This window comes from Hipposideros armiger, unplaced genomic scaffold (genome assembly GCF_001890085.2).
Source record: "Hipposideros armiger isolate ML-2016 unplaced genomic scaffold, ASM189008v1 scaffold_45, whole genome shotgun sequence".
Taxonomy (NCBI): Eukaryota; Metazoa; Chordata; class Mammalia; order Chiroptera; family Hipposideridae; genus Hipposideros; species Hipposideros armiger.
Genome location: NW_017731395.1, coordinates 5,101,001 through 5,115,785, shown reverse-complemented (window position 1 = coordinate 5,115,785; position 14,785 = coordinate 5,101,001). Strand labels below are relative to the sequence as shown.

General features: G+C 36.3%; 2 protein-coding genes across 2 annotated transcripts in view; one reads left to right on the top strand and one right to left on the bottom strand.

Annotated features, from left to right (window-relative positions):
* Nucleotides 1–14,785, top strand: part of TP53BP2 (tumor protein p53 binding protein 2) — a 187,140-nt gene that overhangs the window by 17,373 nt on the left and 154,982 nt on the right. The window contains exon 2 of the mRNA XM_019639597.1: nucleotides 214–329. Within this exon, the coding sequence (XP_019495142.1) occupies nucleotides 318–329 (12 nt within the window). The 5' untranslated portion in view covers nucleotides 214–317. The remainder of the gene's footprint in view (nucleotides 1–213; nucleotides 330–14,785) is intronic.
* FBXO28 (F-box protein 28) overlaps nucleotides 6,372–14,785 on the bottom strand; it is a 21,471-nt gene continuing 13,057 nt past the window's right edge. The window contains exons 4-5 of the mRNA XM_019639604.1: nucleotides 12,817–13,012; nucleotides 6,372–11,030 (exon numbers count right to left, since the gene is read on the bottom strand). Of these exons, the coding sequence (XP_019495149.1) occupies nucleotides 10,636–11,030; nucleotides 12,817–13,012 (591 nt within the window). The 3' untranslated portion in view covers nucleotides 6,372–10,635. The remainder of the gene's footprint in view (nucleotides 11,031–12,816; nucleotides 13,013–14,785) is intronic.

Sequence of the window (14,785 nt, the reverse complement as noted above, 5' to 3'; positions counted from 1 at the left end):
AAATAAAATACCTCCCCCCCTTTTTTTTTTAACCTTTTTCATTTGAATAGAATGTGGATTTTGACATTCCAAAGAAAAGAAGAATTTGGCACTAGCATTGTTGTGGGGATTGACAAATATTTTAATTACACATTGGCATGTTTCTTTAGTTTGGATTTTTAAAAGTTCTTAATGTGCTATCTAACTTTCATATCTTTCCCTGACTCTTGCCAGGTGATCTCTCTTCAGGCAATCATACCAGTTATTCTAGAAAGACACTATCCAGCCTGCTGTGAAAAGCTGCAGTGAGTTCCAGAAGTTCCTGATGACATTAAGAAATGTCAGGTGAGGTAATTTTCAGATAATACTTTTGAAATCAAGGTGTCCTTCCACGAAGATTTTTTTTTTCATTTTCCATTTGTTTCATTTTTGTATGTGGAATTCATTTTTAAGGCTATTTTGATAATGATGCCGTTGAGATCAAATAATGGTATTAAAAAGTATGAGCCTGTGGGTACAGTCTCGCACCTTTGCTAACTTTAATTTGTAGAAGAGTAATTACAGAAGACATTCTTTATTCACTTCAAACGAACCTTAATCATCATAAAAACTTTATGTCATCTAGTCCGTGACACCAAAGAAAAGACAACTCTTCCAGTCAGTAGTTAATTACCAATAAATATTTTTTCTTACTTATTTTAGAATGTGTTATTTAATTAGAAAACTAGCACATATAAATTAACAGAACAGTTCCCACCTTTGTCTATAACTAAGGCTGCCAGTGTGGTGAGGGCAACACTACACCTTGCCTGTCCTATCGTCTGATCTGGTGGGCTTACTCAGTCTACCTGGTGCTGCCCAGTTTGAGGGCATCATACACACTGGACCTGTCTCCTCTCAACTCCCAGTTACTTCCAGCCACAGCCTCCTCGAGGCTTCTGGACTTCACTTCTTTGAAGGGATGGTGTCTTTCAGCTGATTTCCTCATCCCTGAGGGGTTGGTGGTACAGGAATCTGTGTGTTTGTCCTCAGGCCCATAATTTAGACACTTCTCTTAAATATCGAATCTAATCTAACCTAATCTTCCTAAACATCTTGAGGAAACCAGGGCCTCTCTGTGAGACTTCAGTTTCTCTGATTATACCACGAAAGCTAGGAAATGATGCCCTTTTCCTGGCTGCCTCTCATCTTAACTGGAATGCAAGATTGGTAGAAAAGCAGATTAAAGGAGGAAATTATACGATCATCTCAAATGAAGCAGAAATAAATTTGATACAATTCAATATCTAATGGCAATATCAATGTAAGAAAACCAATTGACTTAATAGACTAAAATAAGAGAATTTAGCAAGGTTGCTAGATGGAAAATCAGTATACAAAAATCTTTTGTATTTTTTTATTAAAGTATCATTGACATACATATGTTAGTTTCAGGTGTACAACATGATGTGTATACGTTGCAAAATAACTCTAGTTAACATTTGTCACATACATAGTTACAGAATTTTTTTTCTTGCAACAAGAACTTGAATTGTTGGGCCTATAGCATATAGAAATGTAAAATATTTGAGAGAAACAGCACAAAAGATATGATGGGAGCAAAGCTGCCTTGGAGTAAGGAAATGACACCAGATGGTAATTCAAATCTACAGGAACAAATTAAGAGAATTAGAAATATTAAATAAGAAGGCTAGTATCACAAACTCTGTATATACTTTCTGTTCTTTCAGTTTCTTTACCAGGCATAAAATTACATAAAGTAGGAGTTATAACAGTGTACTTTGGATTTGTAACATACATAGATGTAATCTGTTTAACAATAATAGCACAAAACAGAGAAAAAGGAAATAAATCTAAAATTAGAATAAAAACTTGGAATATTGTAAGTTAATAAATCTAGAATAAATTTGAAATATTCTAAGTTAATATGTATATGGTAAGCCCTAGAGCAACCACTGTGAACATAACAAAAACATAAAGTGAAAAAAATCATTAAAGGAGTTAAAATGTTACACAAGAAAATATTCACTTAATGAAAAAGAAAACAATAGGAAAGGGGTAAAAAGACCAGAGACATACAGAAAACAAAAATAAAATAGCAAAGGTAAATATAACTATATCAGAAAAAAAAAACATTAAATGTGAATGGATTAAACAATTCAATCAAAAGGCAAAGATTGACAGACTAGATTTTTAAAAAGTAAGATGCAACTATATGGTGACTGCAGACACACTTCAGATTCAGACATACAAATAAGTTGGAAATAAAAGAATGGGAAAAGCTATGTCATATAAATAGTGACAATAAGAAAACTGGAGTAGGTTTATTAGTATCAGACACAATAGACTTTAAAACAAACAAAAACATGTTACTGGGTGTGATATGCACCTAAGCACAGAACCCCAAAATATATGAAACAAAACTGATAGAATTAAAGGGAGAAGTAGACGATTCAACAGTAATAGCTGGAGATTCCACTTCCACTAACGAATACAACAATTACACAGATGATCCACAAGGGACCAGAAGACTTGAACACATTGTAAGCCCATTAGACCTAAAAAATTCTGCACAAAAACAGCGCAACACACATTTCTTCTCGGGTGTACATGGAACATTGTCTAGGATACGTCACATTTTAGACCATAAAACAAACTTCAAAAAACTTAAAAGGATTGCAATCATGTGAAATATTTTTTCTGACCCCAATGGAAAGAAATTAAAAGTCAAAAAAAGAAATTTGGGCAATTCTCGTATGTTCTGGATATTAATCCCTTATAAGATATATGATTTGCAAACATTTGCTCCCATTCTGTGGGTGGCCTTTTTAACTTTGTTGATAATGTCTTTCGATCACAAGTTTTTTTCATTTTCATAAAGTCCAATTTGTATGTTTCTTCTTTTGTTACTTGTGCCTTTGGTGTCGTATCCAAGAAATCATTTCCAAGTCTGAAGTCATGAAGATTTTGCCTTATGTATTCTCCAAAGAGTTTTATAGTTTTGGGTCTTATATTTAAGTCATGGATCTATTTTGAGTTCATGTTTGTATATAGTCTTAGGTAAGGGTCCAATTTTGTTCTTTTGCACGTGGATATCTAGTCCCAGCACCATCTGTTGAAAAGACTGTATTTTCCTCATTGAAGGCTCTTGGCACCCTTGTCAAGAATCATTGGCCATCTATACAAGGGTTTATATCTGGACTCTCTATTGTATTTCATTGTTCTGCATGTCTGCCTTTATACCAGTACCACACTGTTTTGATTACTATAGCTTTGTGGTAAGATTTGAAATCAGGAAGTACGAGTATTCCAGCTTTGTTCTTATTTTTCAGGGTTGCTTTTGGCTATTAGGGAATCCATATGAATGTTGGGAGGGTTTAACCAGGGCAATTAGGTAAGTAAATTAAATAAAGGGCATCCAGATTGATGAGGAAAAAGTAAAATTATCTCATACACAGATGACACGATCTTGTATATCGAAAATCCTAAAGAACTCACTAAAAAAAAAACCCATTAGAACAAATAAATGAGTTTAGCAAGGCTGCAGGAGTCAAGATCAATGAAAAAAAATCAATTGTGTTTGTATCCTAGCAAGGAACAATCTGAAAATTAAGTAACAGTTTCATGTACAGTAACATCAAAAAGAATAAAACACCTAGGATTAAGTTAATAAAAGAAGTGTGAAACTTATACTCTGAAAATGATAAAATATTGTTGAAAGAAGACAAATAAGTGGAAAGACATTCTATATTCATGGACTGAAAGATTTACTATTGTAAGATGGAAATACTCTCAAATTGATCTACAGATTTAATGGAATTGCTTTGGGATCCTCTCAGTGGGGAGGGTCTTGAACTCAGAACTACAATAAATGTGCTTGAACTTACATGTGCTTTAAGGCACAGGGAGTTCTGAAGAGGTTCCTCTCTTCAGCCTAGCAGGTGCAGCCCAAGGTCCCCCCCTTCCATCAGACCTCTCAGCCCAAGGTGGAGAAGAGTGAGCAGTTCAAGGCTGTTTCTCTCTTGTGACTCCCAAGGAGGCAGTGTGGAGCAGTGCCAAATCCCTCAGGAGAGATTTAAGTGACTCACAGAGTTGCCACTATCAAGGCGTGTGAACTGTGCAAATCACAATTATTCCAGTGATGAAAAAGGTGTTACCTAAATCACCTCCGAGTTCTCTTTTTGTTCTAGGATTCAGAGAGATGCCAAAACTAAGACTGATTGAAAGTAAATTTCTCCAGGAAGCTAGAAAACCTGTAAGAGTGTACAAATTGGTTTCAGTGCTTAAAAAGAAGACGATATATATTTCAAAGCACAGAAACTATTGTTTGTGTGTGTGTGTGTGTGTGTGTGCGCACGCGCGCGCGCGCGCATGCGTGTGTATACACACACACACACACACACACACACACACACACAGCCTGAAGAAAACACATACAGTCGATGCATCCTATACATATAATCTATATCTGTTTATTGCCTTAGTGTTATATCTATATCTCCATATATCACTACTATTTATTATTTATTACCTGCTTACTACATGCTGGGCACTGTGTTAACCCCTTGACATTCATTCCTTTATTATTCTCTTAGAAGGATGACATAAGTTGCATTTCACAGCTGCTTTGGGAAGGGAGGCCAGCTGCTATGGAAGCACCTAGGGTTCTAGAAACTGGCTATGTAAAGCGCTAAAGCACTTTCTTGTAAGCTTGCTCCAACCCCCCAAAGGAAGAACAAGCATTTTTAGCCCTTCCTTCTTTCTTCTCCCCACCAAATATCCTTCTTTGACTTAGCTTTGAGAAGGCACAGGTTTTTCCTTACTCTTAAGACAGAAGGGCACACCTTAGGTTTTGCATTGCTGGAGCCAATTTTACTATTTACACTGCTGCTTCGGATTCTAATTAGAAACTGACTTGTGTGCAATCCAACGAAAAAAGGGTAAAAGAGCATTTACAGAAAACATAAATGTTGAGAAAACTGAAAGCTGTTTAGTCGACTATTTTATTGAATACAGGCGGCTATGCAACTGTACTCAATAAAAGAATTTATTGAATTTTGGGAAGTTTATCCTCGGTTTGCATTTCCTTTCCAGTCATAATTTGTACTTTTTGCCTAAACATCCACCACTCCAGTTTTTTTCTCCTCACAACTTCTATAATTTTGATTTGAGGAAATGACTCCCAAAAACCAGAGGAATATATACAAGCAAGTTGAGACACGTTCCTGAACAAAAGAATCATCTTTAAGAATTGTTTCAGGAATTAACAAAGGAAGATCATAAATAAAGGAGACACCATTTAAAGAAAAGCAATATTGGTAAAGATTCGTGGTTTCCTAACCATGTGAATTTATTATGTGACAACTGAGTCACCTGAACGATATAAAGATGTCTACCTTCTGAAGACTGGGAGGTACGGCAGCAGCCTTTATTTTTCTGTTTCTGTGCCATCTGGATGACGAGAATGAAGGGATGGTGCTGGGATAACTGGCACCACTGACTGCTGTCACCCTTACTCTTCAGCATGATGTCACCTGTGACCTTTTTTCTGGACATCTAAATTGTAGACAAAGTGGGTAAAACGTGTACCAAAGAAGAGTTTGCTGTTCGTCTGAGAATTTTTTCAGCCATTTCCTATCAGGCTCCATCTTTACAAAACAGAGGTGAAATTGATTTGTATAACTTGATTTCATTGAAATTTGGAATATTTAGTTTAGGAGCAGGAAGGACTTTTGAACAGAGAACAAATCTTCTTCCCTGGCAGGGCCAAAGAATTGGAGGCCACTGCTTTTGTAGATTGGCAGCATGACAGACAAATGTCAAAAAGCAGCCTCAGACCACATCTATGCTAGGCCTGTTTCCTACTTAAGATGAAAGGTTCTAGAAGCCTTCAAAATCTTTTCTACCTGTATGCCCAGGGTAACTCCATTGCCAAAAAACTTCAGGGCAAAAGTTGCCGCCTCCAAGCCCTGCCTTTTCCTGATTTTAAGTTCTCTGTTACTCTTATTAGGGATTTTGTCACCGACTGCTTCTAGTGGATGCATGGAATGTTCATCTGTGTATTTATTACTAAGTTTAAAATTCATGTCATCTAGTTTCGTAGCTCCCAGCTGTTTTAGAATGTGGTCTAGTGCAGCAGGAAGTACAGCACCTTTGGAGGCAGGTAGGTCTGGGTTCAAATAGCACTTAGGCACTTACTTATGTAGACATGTTGCTAACCCAAGCTTAACTTCCCTACAGAGTGAAACTGCTTCATCAGATGGCTGTGTGGACTCAAATAACATGTGAAATACACACTCTAGTGCATAATATTCTAGTTTCTAATAGGGCATTTGTTAGACGTAGAGTTCCGTAACCTTTTGTGCATGAAATACAAAGGAAACAAGCAGCACTGATGACAACACATTTATTTATGTCCCCTGTTGTGTGACCGGGAGGTGTTTTTCACTTTCCAATAATTGAATTAGGTTTTAACAATGAAAATTCCAGAAGGTAAACTGGCGCTTTATTGTTGCTCATGAGCATAAGTAAACAGACATGGTACATAAAGGAATTTTAAACACTTCTAAACTTTGGGTATAGCTTGGAATACGGACCAGTAGACTTTGGCAATGGACCTAATCGATTACCCATATGCTTCTAAGTCCCATGATGCTCTTCAGACACAACAGGAAAACTCCGGATTTACCTTTTGGTTCCAGCAATTTAACAAAGACTCTTAGGAAGCTGTCAAAGGCCCACATGACTTCAGCCTGTCATATTTATCATGAACATAACATGTATTGCCATTAAAACTAAAAGCATGGTAGGCAGCAGCCAGCTAATGGCTACTTTCATTTTGTAGATTAGTATTTTTAAAAAATAATTCAGCTCAGAATGGCAGGCTCTATAAAACTTTGTTATTTTTAAGCAGTTTTAACTTAACTTTTTGTGAACTGGTTACATGAGAATAGATAGATTACAAGTCAAAGAACAGATGGCATATCCAGTTGGATTTTATGTTAGAAACAGCCATTTCCAAGAGACTGCATCATACAGGGGTGTTTCCGTTTGGGATGCCTTGTATTCCTGGCTTCAGATCTTACAGCATATATTTGTAGGGGGTTTGATAAATGTTAACAAATGGATATCATCGCTAGAGCAGGATATAAGAACGTGCTGATCACCAAGTATGAGATTTTACATTAAATTAAAATTATATACTGTTGGAAATCGACAAGACAAGGAGTTCCTAGATCCTAGAAAGTATTATGGCTAAGGAAATAGAGAACTCAAAAAAAGGAATCCACCTCTAAGAAACTAACTCAGTATATAGTAAAATAGGATTAAGTGCCCTGTCTTAGGAAAAAGCTTAATAATAAGGAACAACTGGGACATCATACATCATTTCTTTGGAGATTAAAGTGCAGGCTATGAAATGGCATATAAAATAATGCATAAAATAGTGCAATCTTAAGGTGCCATTGTTTTTATTACACATAGCCTATGTTCATATGTCCATTTTCTCTAAAAAAATCCAGCTGTAGTGACACCTTTTAGCTTATTTATTTAGCCATTACTTATACTCTGTTTTACCCACTTTTGGGGCTACATAGAACATTTTAACAAGTAGAATAATAGCGCATACATCTTGAAACTACTAAATAGAGATTAAGGCAAGCCCCTGTAAAGTTCAGTATTCCAAAAAACACGTTTTACAAAAAGAAGTTGCTTCCCAAACCAGTGGCTTTAGACCTGATGGCATCCCAACAGTTTTTAAACATCACGATTACTCTGAATACATTTGTGGTTGCCCCATTATTTCCAGGCTCTGTACATCAAAAGGAGCTTGAAAAACAACAGGTTCTATAACCTCATGTTCTGAAATAATTCCTATTTCAGAATATGTGAAAACCAAGCCATGTAGGAGATAAGCAGAGGATCCTGTGGGGGTGGGGGTGGGCAGCCTTCTTTATATATGCCTTTTCACATTATATCTATGTCTGTAGTGTTGTATTATAATCAACTTATAAGTAGGAATGACCCATTAAAATAGACATCTCCTCTGAGAAACAGCCAAGGAAGATGGCTTTATGAAATGCTGTTCTAGGACAACAGTATTAACATTATAGCATTTCTATTACTGACGTATGACCAAGGGCAGGACAGCTCTCTTAGGAGGCTAATTTATAATTTTCCTGTAACATGTCAGTTTTAGTTGATCAAAATAATTTGTGATATGTTGAACCTTAAATGCCGTTAATGCTACCCAAAAGCAAGTACAACAGCTATCAAATCAGTCAAGGCAATATCGTAGCACGTTTTAACTATATAGTCTAAGTAAGATGTAAGATTGAAAACAAACAACAGAACTGTAGTGCTTTATTCTCCTACTGTTATGGAACATTCATGCATTAACAAGTGCAACTCATTAACTTTGTGGACAGGTGATTACAAGTGTATACTGTAGAAATTTAGATTTTCAAACAAAATTTACCTTCAAATGGTGTGGATGCTTATTATGAAAGCCAAATACGCATGTTAATCAATGGAAGACTATAGGTACATTTAAGGTATCTAGATGTAGTTTATAAAGAAACCCAGGCAACTTTAAATATTCATTAACAACTATTAAAAGAAATCGTCTGAGGTTATATCCCTTTGATGCATAAGGATCATACTTTGTAAACCTGTAAACATGTACTTTGTTACTTTAAAAAGTCTTCCTATTACCAGGAAAGCCGACTATTAAAGGCCGTGAGTAGTCAGTCCAGTAGGCCTCCTCCGAAGTTATGACAATATGGCTAAATCCTATGATTACAAGAAATGAGACCTGCTGAGCAAATGAGTTCCAGACAGGGACTTTTATGGATGACCTTGGCTGACAAATATGTTTTGGAAATTGTTTATTTTAAAATTACCTTCCCAACAAACCATGAAACACTTGGATGTTATTTTATGGTTTTTCACTGAAAACATACTACATTGTAAATGGAGTTTCAAAGTTAGACATAGAATTGATCAAAATCTAAGGACAATATTATGTAAGGACAATATTAAAAATGGATAAGGAAAAGTTTCATTTGGTGACGTTAATCTAAAGGACGCAGAACCATGTTATGTTGGACGGATAAGAAAGGTGGTAACCTTGTGCTTTTATTCAACTAAGATACTTACCAAAAACCTTAGGTTTTATACAGGTATCAAAGTCCCACCTGGAAAGGGACAGTTTTCTATATCACACCTAAATTTATTTTAAATAACTGAAGCCCAAGGCAACAGTTGTTTAAAAGAATTTAACAGTCAAATAATAATAACATAATTTAGTACATTAAAATAGAACTAGAACAGTAATAGCCGAATGTCTCAAAAATATACAGCTGGGGAAAAGAACCACTGTACACAATTTGGAGGTTGTTAAAGTGACCATTTAGAAGGTTGAACAGTGCAAGACATGCTTTTCCAGTTACAAGCTCAAAACAGGAGTGCAAACAAAATTAAAGCTTTTGTTTAAAATTGTAGGATCAGGAAAGCTTGAAATTAATATTAAAAAGCTTCCCTCAGGTCACCCCCCAGAAATGAAATGATTGAAATGCTTTTTCATAGTATAAATTTCTTTCGATGACAAAGCTGCATCCTACAGGTTGGGTCCCCTACTCACACCACCAATGATCACATGTGATCAATGAGCACACGCAGTGGTTAGTAAGGAACTGAACTAGTAACCAGAGGTTCGATATGGATAGAAAGAGCCTTGGGGTTTGGGGTTCTGCCTTAGCCTGCGTACCTGAACCCTGCAGAGAATAGATAAAGGGCTTTAACATTCTCTTGTTCCTGTAAAACTGGAGGACAAATGGACTCACAGATCCACCCTAGAGGCTAGCTGTTGTGGCGGAAGATGTTAAGTGCTTAAATAAACTAAGACATTGCTCTAAAAAGTGGAGAAGTATAGAGGTTCAAGATCAATACCAGTGCAAGAGCTTTTTAAGTGAGTTGCCTAGGCAATGCATGCATCCATCCATGCAAATGCAGGACATGGCCCCAAAGGAGAACTGAAACAGGATAACTGGATAAATCCCTTGCCAGTAGTTTATAAAAATATATAGTCAATACTGTAGAGGCCCCTTCTACAGTCAATACTATGGAAGTCCGTTTTAGTTACCCATTACTTCAATACCAAAAAGCATTTACTACTTTTCAGACGTTCCAGACAAAGGTCACTTATAACAAAAAGTCAACTTTTTTTTTTTTTTGAAACAAGATACTGTCCATTTAAAAAGTAGGTCTTTTCTTTCAAGTGAACAGGACATTTTCTGTATTAAACTTAACTTCTAGTCTCTCGAGACTGGTTTAAGATCCTTATGTAATGTGCATAAATGCAGAAACAAATAAACTTACTTTAAACATTATCTGCACAGAAAAAAAAAGTTAACTCCTTAAAACATGATAGAACAACAGGTCTGGTTAGTACAAATCTATTGCAAAGTAAAAACATTCTGTGCATCAGTTCAACCAGAAGCGGGAAAAGAATGTCCCAACTGTGAGAGTTCAAGTTTAAGTTGTATTCTGAAAGCCTAGAAGCCTAAGGGACACCATGTTGCTCACAGTATCCTGATATGCATAACTGCTCAAGCTACTAAGCCAGGTCTTCCTGTGGACCTAGAAGCATATTCCAGTTTACTTTCTATTCCGGAGACGTTTAGATTTCCTAAGAGAGTCTATGGCTTCAGCTGCCTTTTTTCGTTTGCGATGAGACTCTTCATTCTGCCCAGATCCTGAGGGGTTTCCTACTGCGCTTTCCATGACTTCCCGTAGTTTGCGTTCCAGCTCTGCCAAGCGTGCATTCTGTTCCCCTATGATCTGGGTCTGCTCTAGCAGTTTCTGGTCCTGGTCTTGAAGCTGTTTTTGCTGTTCTTGCACTTTGGTGCGAAGCTCAGAAATTTCCCGCCTGAGAACAGTCACACCAGCACCGTTTGTCTTAACCTGCTGCTGGAGTTTGGTAACCTCTTGTCGTGAAGGGTTTTGCTTGGAGAAGAGTTGCATTGTTGTTAGGGCTGCAGAAGGTCCTGGAACTGTGGAGAAATAGTTTAAAATGGTCAGTGAACAAATTAAAAGGTCTGCTACCAGGAATACTTCATCAATTAAACTTAGTTTGAAGTGGAATGTCCTTATAATATGACTTCTGATCATTTCTGCTTTGCAATTTACTTGGTCTAATGGATTAATCAGACACCTCGTTTTAACTATAAATGAGTTGGAATGCTGATTCTCATGTTCACGTGGCAATGTGCAGATTGCCAGCAAATGGAGAAGGACATTTAATGGCATAAATTTGGATTTAAAATATTATAAAACATTTTTAGGACCTACTAAGAAAATACTAGTAGTAACAATATATAATGACTTTCTATCTAATGTCACACAAGCAAACATTTGAGTTAGAAGTAGGTGTACCGTGTTCTTAAGTTCTCTCTGCACTTAGTTATATGCAGAGGCTTCATATTTAGCTAAATAAGAGGGATGCTATCAAAGAGTGAATTACATCATTCACGATGAGCACAAACATTTCTGACATGGTGTAGGAAGGCTTTGGAATGGTTCTTTTTTAGAAATAATAGAATGTAACATGGGCATAAAAAAACACTATTGTAAACTAATAACCTACTTTTTTTTAAGCCGTATCTCCCAGAGGTTTTCTAAAAGGGCCACATGGATCCATTCATACCTTAAACCCATCATGCTGTTTTCTCCTTGAACATCTAAATAACCAGAATATTCCCTTGACTGATGCATTCTTCCTTCTCGCTCTGCTTATCTTGACCCAACTTCCACTAATACCTCAAGGCTCAGATCAACTCTTACCTCTCGTACAGTCTTAATCAGACCAGCCAACAATGATCTTATTTTCCTTAAGATCTATTTCTGTTACTCATTCGGCCTTTAAATGGACACTCCTTTAAAATATTTCTCTTGCCTACGATAACTGAATTTTTGAGTCTGAATATGTCTTACCTTTTGAAATAGTAAGATCCTTGTGAGTAGACACCACTTATTACACTTCTTTTTAGTCTCCACAGGACACAGTACAGTGCTGTGCACATAATAGGTACTCAATAAATAATAGATATATTAATGCTGAGATGCCATAGGCTTATTATTAAATTATAGAGAGGCTCTCTCAGTTATCCCACTAAGTACTCCAGGGAGCTAACTAATCCAAACCAGTAACGTTTTACTAAATAAATTTTTTTTCCTGATTTAAAATATTTGCAAGGGTTGAGGATATTATAATGTAGTCTTTCAGTAGATAAAGGCACAAATTTTTAGGATCCAATATACTTTTGCAAAATAGCTACCACAGAAGAAGTGACAGTGTTCAAAATAGACGTATGCACCCCATCTTTTAAAGTAGCAGCCAGCCACTCTGGGGACTGACATAATTAATTGGATATTTCCATGAAGAATTTTTTGTTTTATCTGGTATATTTAATTCTGTTTTAGGACAATGACTATTAACTCGTCAGAAACATCAACAAACATACATATATAGCTTTTCACTCAGCAATTCTACTCTAATAAATGTATTATAAATCAACAGTTATGGATATGTACAAAGATTTAGCCACAAGATTGTTCCTCAGAGGGTAGTATACATGCTGAAAACTAGACACACACGTGCTTACCAGTAATGGATCAATTACATAAGTTATGATCTATAATCCAATTTGTCATTAAAAATGATATCGCAGATACATATTTACAGGCACAGAAAAGTTCAAGATATACGATGAAATGGAAAAGTTATAAAACTATGTATGAACACTATTATAAAATGAACATATTATAAACAAGAGATACCTGGAGGGGAGCCCATGAGTCTTCCGGACACATCGGATCCTGGCAATTTCCTCTTTAGAATTGGAACAATCTTTTCATCAAAGTATTCCATTGCCATGGAAGAAATGTCCCTTAACTCTTGAAGTACTTCATGAGCTCGCTGAGGGGCTCTGGTAGAATTGACATATCTCAACACACGATAAATCTCATCAATAACCTAAAATAATGAGCTCTCATTAGCATCTTCAATGTTTTAAAAAAGAAAACAGCTAAATAGGGAGAGAAGTGACTGCCTGTTTTGCAATTCACATAAGGACCTAGGGTGATTTAACTGATGTACTGGCCATTGATAACATCATCTGTAACACATGGCTTTGGCCTTGTTATAATACTTTATAGGTTTCATACTTACATTTATGAAGTGCCAGGTACTGTGTACAGGCTAAAGAAATCATGATGAATAAAATACAGCCCCTGCCCTAAAGGAAATTACAGTGCAACTGGGAAGACATATGTGTAAATAAGTGAAACAAGAGGGATATACAAATTGCTAAAGGAACTAGAGGACTAAACTAAGAAATTAAGTCCTGTATGCGAGCAGGATTAGGGGAAGTCGAATTACCCAAACCCATATTCTTCAAACTCTACAACCCATTCACTCTAGCCTGAATCTGTCTCCCAAAGCCACAGAAACTCAGCCTGACCCCCTTCTCTCTTACACCGGCACCCTGTGCTCTATCCCTTGAAGTTTTGTTTCTCTAAGACTTCAAATCCCACTTTCTTGCTATCACCAAAGGGTAGTAAGAGATCCTTTTTCATTTCATGATAACTGTGGTGGGAAAACACAAGGCATAACAGACATGGAGAAGAAACAACATTCTGACCATCCTGGTTCCTAATTCTCTTGCTGGAATGGTAAGTGAACCTTCCTTAGGCATTTCTGCCCGCAGCATGAATCCCTGGGAGGTTACCCTTAATACTTCCCACAGCTTCAGCATAGACCTGAAGATGGTAATTCATATCTCTGATGACCTCCAGCCTGGATGACATCTATTCCCATGGGCCTTTACCTCCCCCAAATTTTGAGTTAATGACGAAACCATTCCGTCACCAAAATATCTCAAACCACCTCAGATCTTACCCATTCCCCTTACTGCATTTATCTAGCCAGTACTCAACTCTGGAACAATCTTATAATCTACCTTCTCTCCTTTACTCAAGCTGCTTAGTCCTGATATAAAAACATACAATCTTGTATGAGAGGCTATTTCTACAGCTTTCTAATAATATGCCACATGCTGAATCCTACCTGGGCTTGCGATGACAGAATAGTTATGAAAAATATTTTTCAGTTTTAAAAACGTATGGTAGAAACCAAATATGGAGAACAACTATCACATTTCTAGCACACGCAGTTCACTCTATGATACTTATATGTAAATTGGCACAGTAACAAATGATATACTATGAATATCATTTAAGTCTTTGGACTGTTGTAGGTGAGAATTTCTATTTTGTTTAATATTGTATTTACCAAACAAACCTCTTACTAGAGTATTGAACTTCATATGTTCTCAATTTTTTCTCATTTTATACTTTTGTCTTTTTGTTCTACTTGAGATTTCCTTAACTTTCCTTTCCAAACCTTTCATTTAATTTAAAAAATATTGTTCCACATTTAAAAAATTTCAGCACATTTAAAATTCAATATTTCTTTAAACGGCATATGTTTGCCTATATCTTTTCTTATTTTTCTTAGAATATTAGCCACAGTTTCTTTTTAAAGCTTTATATCCTTATATAGTTTTCTCAAAGGTTTTTTTGCACTGTTAATTTTATTCTGTTTCATATTAGTCTGGTGATTCTCTACTCTGCTTGTATTTAAAAATGGAGCACATAAAAGGTTATCAGAACTCCCTAGGTAGCCAACATGTCTGGTGGGGCGAGGGGAGGGGAGGAAAAATCTAAAAATTTGATATGAGAATAGATC